This window comes from Chrysochloris asiatica, unplaced genomic scaffold (assembly GCF_000296735.1).
Source record: "Chrysochloris asiatica unplaced genomic scaffold, ChrAsi1.0 scaffold00029, whole genome shotgun sequence".
In the NCBI taxonomy this organism is placed as follows: domain Eukaryota; kingdom Metazoa; phylum Chordata; class Mammalia; order Afrosoricida; family Chrysochloridae; genus Chrysochloris; species Chrysochloris asiatica.
This window is the reverse complement of record NW_006408547.1, coordinates 23,567,006-23,576,451: the sequence shown is the minus strand read 5'-3', so window position 1 is coordinate 23,576,451 and position 9,446 is coordinate 23,567,006. Positions and strand designations below refer to the sequence as shown.

The 9,446-nt window shown below is 43.3% G+C and overlaps 1 protein-coding gene across 1 annotated transcript in view; it reads right to left on the bottom strand.

The window, feature by feature from the left end:
- Positions 1-2,585: 2,585 nt before the first annotated feature.
- The window catches only part of PROZ (protein Z, vitamin K-dependent plasma glycoprotein), a 29,406-nt gene continuing 22,545 nt past the window's right edge, over positions 2,586-9,446 (bottom strand). Inside the window, exons 7-8 of the mRNA XM_006851549.1 lie at positions 4,324-4,441; positions 2,586-3,100 (exon numbers count right to left, since the gene is read on the bottom strand). Coding sequence (XP_006851612.1) covers positions 2,586-3,100; positions 4,324-4,441 — 633 coding nt within the window. The remainder of the gene's footprint in view (positions 3,101-4,323; positions 4,442-9,446) is intronic.

Sequence of the window (9,446 nt, the reverse complement as noted above, 5' to 3'; positions counted from 1 at the left end):
AAGTGAGGTTGACCCAGGATCAGGCAGTGTTTCGTTCTGCTGTGCATAAGGTTGCTATGGGTGGGTACCAACTCGATGGCACCTAACAACAACAACAAGAACATGGTGCCCCAGAAAAGCCTGGGAACTGACTTCTAAAAACCTGGTCACCGAAAATCCTTGGGAGCCCAGTTCTACCCCACCGGTCCCATTTCAGTAAGTAGGCCTTTAAGTAGATGACCTGCTTACCGAGTTTGAAAATAACAACTTTTAAATCTGCTCTAGTCCTCAATTCTCTCCCAATTAGTGACAGAGCGGGTTAAGTTCTGGGCTGCTCACCCAATGTCAGCAGTTTGAACCCACCAACCACTCTACAGGAGAGAGAGGAGGCAGTCTGCTCCCTTACGGATCTATAGCTTCAGAAGCAGCTCTTGTCTGCTCTTTGAGGCTCCTGGGAGTCAGGATTAACGTGCCAGCAGTGGGTTAGATTAGCATTTCTGATGCTTCCAGAGAAATAGACCAGTTCATCAGCAGGCCGCCCCCACCCAAAAAAAAACAAAACAAAAAACCAAACTTTAATTTGAATAAAAGTATAATATCCAACATAAAAAACAAAAGAAATAATTTAGCATGTTTAAGAATAATAAGGCTTAAAATCCTGATTTTGTTGAAACTTTTTTTTCTTGGCTCAAAAGAATATTTCAATCAACTTCCATTTTTAATTCCTTTAAATACCCTCTCTGCTTCTCAACAGTGATCTTTTGCAGAAAAGACCCCAGCCCCCAGCCCCACTGCCTTCACCCAAGCACTGGGTTTGAGCTGTAGATGTTTGGGTTCCCTGATTCCCCTGCCATCTGCTGGAGGCTCCACAAGGCTGGGCTAGCTCTTGTGTTACACTGAATTGTCGTAGGGCTAAATTTGGCTGCTCACTTGAATCAAATGGAATATTAAACACTTAACTTCATTTCTACTCATTTGCTCTCATATTTTGTTTTCAGTACAAATAACAACTCCTACTCTGAGTTTTCATGGTCTCCAGGGAAGCCCAGTTTTTTGTTATGCACTCTACTTTTCTCCTATTCCGGTTAGAAACTGCAGTCTTCATGATGATTATAGATGCTTACTATTCAACAAATGTGCTAATACTGTTCTGGCTTTACTGTAATCCTACTTGCTGTTGTTGTTATGTGCCATCGAGTCGTTTCCGACCCATAGCGACCCTGTATAGGGTTTCCGAGGGTGTAAATCTTTACGGGAGTAGAAAGCCTCATCTTTCTCCCGCGGAGCGGCTGGTAGTTTCGAACCGCTGACCTTAAGGTTCGCAGCCCGATTCGTAACCACTACGCTACTAGAGCTCCTTGCTAGATGCTATTAATATTCCCTTGTAGAGGTGAGGAAACAGGCAGAAAATAATTGATGAGAGTGACGTGCTTAGTTAAGTAGCAGAGTGAGAGACTGAGCACTGAAACCTACCATCAGTGTCTTGTTTGGACTCCTGTCTGTGAGATTTCCCGCCATCTGAGCACCTTTCCTGGTACACTAAACCTGCTTAGCATGTTTCAAGTTTTCTCTGTCTTCTAAGGGTCTCTTATGGTCGCTAACCCTTTTCTCTGAAACAGCGGCATCATTTCCTCTTATTTTTCTGATGACTTCTTCCAACATTTAGCAACCATTTCACTCACACTGGCAATAGGTAAGCCCAGTAGAAATACGAGGTTACTTTATGATTGGCTAGCACTTCTTACAAGCCTCCGTGTCAAAGACTTACACTTATTTATAGTGTGATTATTAATATTATGTGGCGTCCTGGTGTGATGATGTAGGATTGCTCGCCGCAAGGTGTCAGCAGTTCAAATCCACCAGCTGCTGTTTGGAAACACTGTAGGGTCACTCTGAGAACACTAACAGCAGCAGCTAGGAGTTCCGGTGGTGCTGGGAGTAAGCACTGGACTGCTAACCACAGGATCAGTGGTTGGAGCCACCAGCTGCTCCACGGGACAAAATCTGTCTGCTCCCATAATGATCGATGGCCCTAGACATCCTAGTACCATCACTGTGAGTTGGTATCAACTCAGCAGTAGAGGCTTTGGGTTTTATTATTATAGACTCATTGACTCTCTAGCATAATAAATCATTAGATTTTAAAAAGTTAACTTTCGAAAGTGGTTATTACAAACAAATACATTTTGTCACTATCTAATTTTTTTATGTTTTATTGTGAATTATGTGATAGTTTACATGGGAGAACATTAGCTTTACATTCATCCTCTCCTATATCGTTTCTTTGCCATGGTTACATCCCCTCCTTTCATCATCAACCAACTAAAGGTATATATACCCTGCAAGTCTGTCCCCCCATGGTCAGTCTCATTTCCTCTTTTAAGGTCTCTGATTAGATATAAAAAGTTCTAAAGAAATAAATATCACAATACTTCCTAGTAATGTAGCAAGCAGTAATGCATAGTTTGTGTGCTGTGTTGCCTTTTCGGAAGCTGTAAGCAAGCAGCCCTACAGTTATTTTGTTGTAACAATCTCAGTTTATCCCCAGGTTTGCAGTTCAAATTGGGTTTTCACCTCCCATCTTAACAATTTCCATTAGCCGAGTTTTAATGATTCATTATTTGTCGAAACCAAAGTAAGTATCTGGAGATCTTGGTGAAGAGAAACACCCGTTCATACTCTTCCGCAGGGGCCGAGTACATCAGCCCCGTCAAAAACCAGGCACCTTGGTGTTCTCTGGTGACAATGCTTCCCTCTGCCCATTGCCTTGCTGCCAGTTCACTCCTCTCACAGTACATCCTGGTGGTGACGGTCACATTAAGTGCTTCTCCACACTCGTCACCACCCAGATGTTCAACCGGCAGCTTCATTAGTGAGCCAACCAGCTCAGTCCCGTTGACTGTCCAGCCGCTGACGAGGCCCACTTTCCTGGGGATGAGAATGTGTTCGGCAAAGTCGTTTTCAGGCACACAGATGGGAAGCCCCATGCTGGGGCACTGGACGGGTTCCTCCAGCTCTAACAGGGACACATTATTTTCCCCAGTGTCTTCACTGTACCTCATGTGCACAGAAATCTTCTTGACCTTAATTGTCAGTGGGTTGTTACTCGTTCTGTTAAAATCTGAAACCATGAACCAGTGTTTAGAAGTCAGTTTGTCAAGGTTGAGAGAATAATTAGAAAGTGCTTTCTCCGTGACCCATGTTACAAAAGCGCAGTCTTAGCAGGATAGATACAACATGCGCTGGGTAACTGCATTGGTTTTCTTAGGTTTCCTCTCTGGATTGAAGGGTAAATAATAAGGAAGTGTGTCAATTAATTCCCGGGACCCTCCCTCACATTGTTCTTAAAATCAAACAAAACAAATATGGCTCTGCATCATCTCTTTGGGGGGGACAAGGGGAAAGAAGTGACATGGCCAGAAAGTAGGAAGAAATTAAGAGAAACTTCTCCAAGCAGATCAAGATTGGGCTATTTAGAAGTAGGATTTTAAGAGGACATTATACTGATGGAAATTTATATAAGGAAGATGATGAGCAAAAGCGTATTTTAAGGTTCTTCAGGTTCATAAGCTAGCATTGATGTAGTGTTTAATTTTATAAAGCACTTCACCTTACAACATCCCTATGTTGTTGTTGGTTATATGCCGTGCAGTCAGTTCCGATTCATAGCGACCCTGTACAGGGTTTCCGAGGTTGTACATCTTTACGGGAGCAGAAAGCCTCATCTTTCTCCCATGGAACAGCTGGTGGTTTCGAACTGCTGACCCCGTGTGTTTCACAGCCCGATTCGTAACCACTACGTTACCAGAACATCCCTATAGGATAGTAATTACTGCCCAGTTTTAACAGAGAAAACAGATAAATCAGGTAATAAAGCCCAGGGTCACATAACCAAAAGTTACATATAGTAGGGGGGATTTGAAGCCAACTTCTCTGACTCTAATCTAGTTAGAGATCTCCTATGTCACAATTTATACCACTTCAATGTCACATGCCATTCTATTATACTTTGTGAATTCTTCCTTGTACTAAATATTAGTTATCGTTTGCAATTGGGGCGCTGTGGGTTAATGCACCAGACTGCAAAGCTCTTGTGGTTTAAACTCACCAGCTGCTCCTCGGAAACCCTATACAAGGTTGCTGTGGGTTGGAACCAACTCGACAGCACTTAACAACAACAATTTCCTCTGCCCAGAGATTCTGCTAGATGTTTCACATATGCTTTCTGTGTTTACGATAAGGACCTGTGTACTGTTCTGTGTTGGATGAGAAAAAATTCATTCCTACACAGGGTAATTTTCCTTTCCAACGTGATGCTGCGAAATTTCATGAAAAACAACTTACTTATTGTCACACTGATATTTCTGTGCACGAGTGAACATTTTGCTGTCGTTAACACAAACGTGTCTTGGATTAGAACACCACCACAGAAGTCCTCTCCCTGGGAGTTGGTTAATTTTACCTTTAAAAGCCAAAACAGACAATAGTGAGTGACCGAGTGACTGACTGTGTGCCAGATTAGGAGGCCAGGTAGCTTTGTGATTAAATCTTTGTGCTCCAGAGACTGACTCATAAGTCCCACCCCACTGCTTAACAACTTCATGAAGGTTTACAAGTCACTGCCCAATCAGGCTAAGCTTTTGTGTTCTGAGCTGTAACACAGAGCGGATACTTCCCCTTGAGGCCAAGGTGAAGTAACAGATTTACCCTCCCACCTGAAACAACCTAAAAAACCAACAAAATACATGAACCCATGGTTTCTAAGATCCTGGACGTCAGGTAACAAAGGATAGAATGCCTTAAGGGTTCCCCTGCCAGGGGGAAGGAAGGATGCTGTTGTTGTTATGTTCCGTGTAGTTGGTTCCGACTCAGCAACCCTGTGGAACCCCAGTACAGGGTTTCTGAGGCTGTAAATCTTTACAGGAGCAGAAAGCCTCATCTGTCTCCCACAGAACAGCTGGTAGTTTCGAACTGCTGACCGTGAGGTTAGCAGCCCGATTCGTAACCACTATGCTACCAGAGCTCCTTGGGAAGGAAGGATAGGCTAGGGAAAAGCTAACATGCTACCTGAACTGAGATTGAGTTTAGCGCCCACCCAGGAGGACTGGAGTGGCTTGAGTTTGCAGGACAGCGTACTGGAGAGGAGAGAACTATACAGAGAACTCCAGAGACCTGCGTAGGGCTCCCTTTTCAACAGCAGTCAGCACACGTATGTGGTGACCTACAGAGCCTGCTGGCTCCACGCGATAAACACTGGTCTGTGAACAACAAGGTCTGTGGTTCAAGCCTCGCAGTCGCTTTGCAGGAGAAAAAGCTTTCTGCTCCCTCGGAACTGACAGGTACTCCGCAAGTATCAAATGTCTCATTATTTGACATTTTTGCATTTACTGAAGAATTCTGCCCACTAACCACATACACCTGAAAGTAACAAAACAAAGTCACGTTGGCTGTGGTGGTCATGTGGTTTTGCAGTTATGTAACGATGTGATTTGGCACGTATGTAATCATGTGGTCATCCATTTTTGCCAGAGACTTATTTTTGCATAACAACCTGGTCTTTGGAACTTAACCATGCTTATAAGGAAGGAGTAATGCCTGTTTCCAGCAGCTGCACTGGGAAACCAGTGGGGCCTTGAGCAGGCTCTTCTTTTAGGGAATAATTATCCCAAGACTGAGCACTGCCGCAGTCCCACTTGCTCATGAATCTTAAAAGCAATATCTCAAAGAATCAAACTATTTACAAATTCTTAACTGCATCCCAGAATGAAACTGAAGAGTAGTCATTAAATATAAAAATATTCACCACCCAACAAGATTAAGGAGTCCTGGTGTGGCGCTGTGGGCTAATGCATCAGACTGCCAAGTTATTTGAACCGCAAAATTGGTAGTTCAAGCTCACCAGCTGCTCCTTGGAAACCCTATACCGGGTCGTTATGGGTTGGAATCAACTTGATGGCACTTAACAACAACAACAAGATTAAAATTGACAATATTAGGCAACAATTTAAAGAAAACAGGCAGGTCTTCTGGGGCAAGATGGTGGAGTAGGCAGACATGTTGAGCAGACCCTCTACAACAAGAATATCCTAAACCAAGTGAAACAGATGCAAATGGTGGTTTGGAACCCCAAGAGTCAGAGGAAAAGGCGGAGAGGGGGCTTGAACACTCACAGAGAGGAAGCTAGGTAGGAACAGTGAGAGAGGAGACAGACAGGTGGGTTATCGACTGGGCTGCGGTGGCGAGGCCATCTTGAACCTTGACAGCTGTTGGTAGACAGTGTTCTGCAGGCATAGGGCATTCTGGGAGTTGGTGGTGAGGGGGTACCGTTCTCCCTTGTTCCCCTCACCCACCTGGTGGTCAGGGGCATGGCCAGCTCCTATCCTCACTCACCCACCAGCCAGTGACACCCCCTCCGTGCAGTCTTTGCCCAACCCGCTCTAGGGCCCCGGGCACACCCCCGCTTCCCTATGTCTGCAGGCAGTATACATCTCACCTCACCAGATTTTTACTGCTGTTGTTTGTTAAGTGCCATCAAGTTGGTTCCAATTCAAATTGACTGTATGTAGTGTTTTCAAGGAGTGGCTGCTGGGTTTGAACCATCACTCTTGCAGTTAGCAGTCTAGTGCTTATCCTACAACACCACACCAGAACTCCATTGTTTTGATTTGACAGACAGCAATTGTGCTCATATGGACCAACCACATATGAGCTTCCATCAGTCCCACCCACTCCTGTATACCTGATCAGCGATGATTAGCAGCCAACATCAGAAAAGTCTGCCCTGAACGATGCTACACTAACAGAAAGCAGATAACTGCATATCCACTTCTAGTCTCTACCACACCCAATAGGAGACAGGTGGTGACTATCTAAAATCAAATCAATCATCAGTTAAAGAAAAATCCAACAGTACTACAACGTCTTGGAGACCACAGACAAGTTCAGCTTATGTGAAGATAAAAGACAGAGTGAGTGTCTCAAAATGACCAGAATACAACGTCAGAAAACATAATGCTAGAAATGGTGTTGCAACTACCTGATGAGGAATTCAAAAGAATGATTTGTAGGCACCGCCAATGGACTGAGAATGCTCTGAGAAAGCTGCAGATGAAATTAAGGAAAACACAGAGAACACTTTAGAAGAATTCAGGAAACCACTACAAGACCAAGTTGACAAAAATAAATGGAAAAATTGGAAACCAAACAAAAGCAGCAAATAGAAATCCAGAAGATTAATACTCAGGTTTCAGAAATAGATCATATATTGAAGGGGCAGAGAAGCAGAATTGAATCAATGGAAGGTGGAATTAGTGTTTGAAGACAAATCTCTGTGTGTTCGTCTGCTAGAAGAGCAATCAGGAGCCTTGCTAGTGAAGTAAGTTATACCTTCTAATCCAACAGCTGCTCTGCAGGAGAAAGATGAGGCTCCTGTAAACACTGGCAGCCTCAGAAACCCTGTACAGTGTCCCTATAAGTCAGAACTGACTCGACAGCATGCAGCAGCCACAGAGAAACCATCAGGAAAAAATACAGAAAAATCTGAAGAAAACCTAAGAATATGTAGCGCTGTGGTCTAATGCGTCAGACTGCAAAGTTGTTTGAACTGCAAGGTCGGTGGTTCAAGCTCACCAGCTGCTCCTTAGAAACCCTAAACAGGGTCACTATGGGTTGGAAATGACTCGACAGCACTTAACAACAACAACAACAACATTAAGAGGAAACACTCTCAAAGCTGTTTGAATTGCAAGGTCAGCAGTTCAAGCTCACCAGCCGCTCCTCGGAAACCCTACATAGGGTCGCTATGGGTCTAACCGACACGACGGTACTTAACAATAACATCAAGAGGAATAACTTGTGTGTGATCAGAATTCCAAAACAGGAAGAGAAAAACAACCACACACACACAGAAAATTAGCAAAGAGTTGTCGAAAGAAAGCTTCCTAAACATCATGAAAGACAAGAAGATATGCATTCAAGAAGCTGAATGAACTTGAAAGAGGACAGATCCCAAAAGAAAATCACCGAGACAGAAAGGATCCCGAGAGCAGCTCAGAAAAAATGAAAGGTTACCTATAAAGGATTTCTCAGCAGAAATGATCAGAAAGAAGTTAATGGGATAACATCCATAAAAGCCTGGAAGAAAAAAAAAAAACTACAATCAAGAATAAGTTATCCAACAAACCATCTATCAGATATGACAGTGAAATTAGTTTTTTTTTAGATAAACAAGTTAAAAGAATTCATTAAAAAGAAAAATGAAACTTACAAAAAAATACTAAAGGGAGTTAGTTCTTGGATCGGAGAACCAACAGTTTGAGGTAAACACATGTGACAATATCAGGTATAAATAAATGCAGATATCGAAGTATCCAAAGTAAAACAAACCTACAAGGCTGAAAATAGAGAACTAGAAATAACATTAGGTTTCTTTTGGAAAACAACGTATTTGAGCTACTGAAAGGAATAACTTATCAACCTAGGCTTCTATGCCCAGATGAAAGTGCTTTCACAGGTGAAGTTGACAAAGACTTGCAGAAATACAAAGCTGAAAGATTCAGTCAGCTGCAGGGTTGCAGCACAAGAAATACTGAGCGGAGGCATTTAGGCAGAAGACAATGGCTACTGGATGGAAATCTGGTGCACAAAGGACTGAAGAACCCTGAAAATGGGAAACACATTCCATTAAACAGGTAACTACCCTACAGTAACATGCAAGATGTTTATCTTTATTACTTAAAGATTTTATCACGGTACCTTTTGCTTAAATAAAAATCATAAAAATGTAGTATAGGGTTTAAAACATATGAAAGTAAAATGTTTGGCAAAAAAGTAAGGAGGGACAAATGGTAGTGGACCCTTATAGGATTCTTATACTATAAACGGGAGGTGGGGAACGTCCAACCCGCAGGCTATATACATCATTAAGAGCTGTCGAGTTGGTTCCAATTGATAGCGACCCTGTATACGGTTTCTGAAGTGCTGCTGGTGGGTTTGAACTGCCGTATGTTGTTAAGTGCTTCCGAGTCGGTTCTGACTCATGAACCTGTATAGGGTTTCTGAGGAACGGCTGGTGAATTTGAACTACTGACTATGCAGTGTAAACCAACCTTGTGATCCAGTGCATTATCCCACCGAGCCACACCAGAACTCCATATGTTGTTGTTGTTAAGTGCCGTTGAGTCGGTTCCGACCCATAGTGACCCTGTACAGGGTTTCCGAGGCTGTAAATCTTTGCAGGAGCAGAAAGCCTCATCTTTCTCCCGTGGAGCGGCTGGTAGTTTTGAATTGCTGACCTTAAGGCTCGCAGCCCGATTCGTAAGCACTACGCTACCAGAGCTCCTTAGACCTCCATACGTTGTTGTTGTTGTTGTTAAGTGCCGTTGAGTCGGTTCCGACCCATAGCGACCCTGAACAGGGTTTCCGACGTTGTAAATTTTTACAGGAGCAGAAAGCCTCACTTTCTCCGG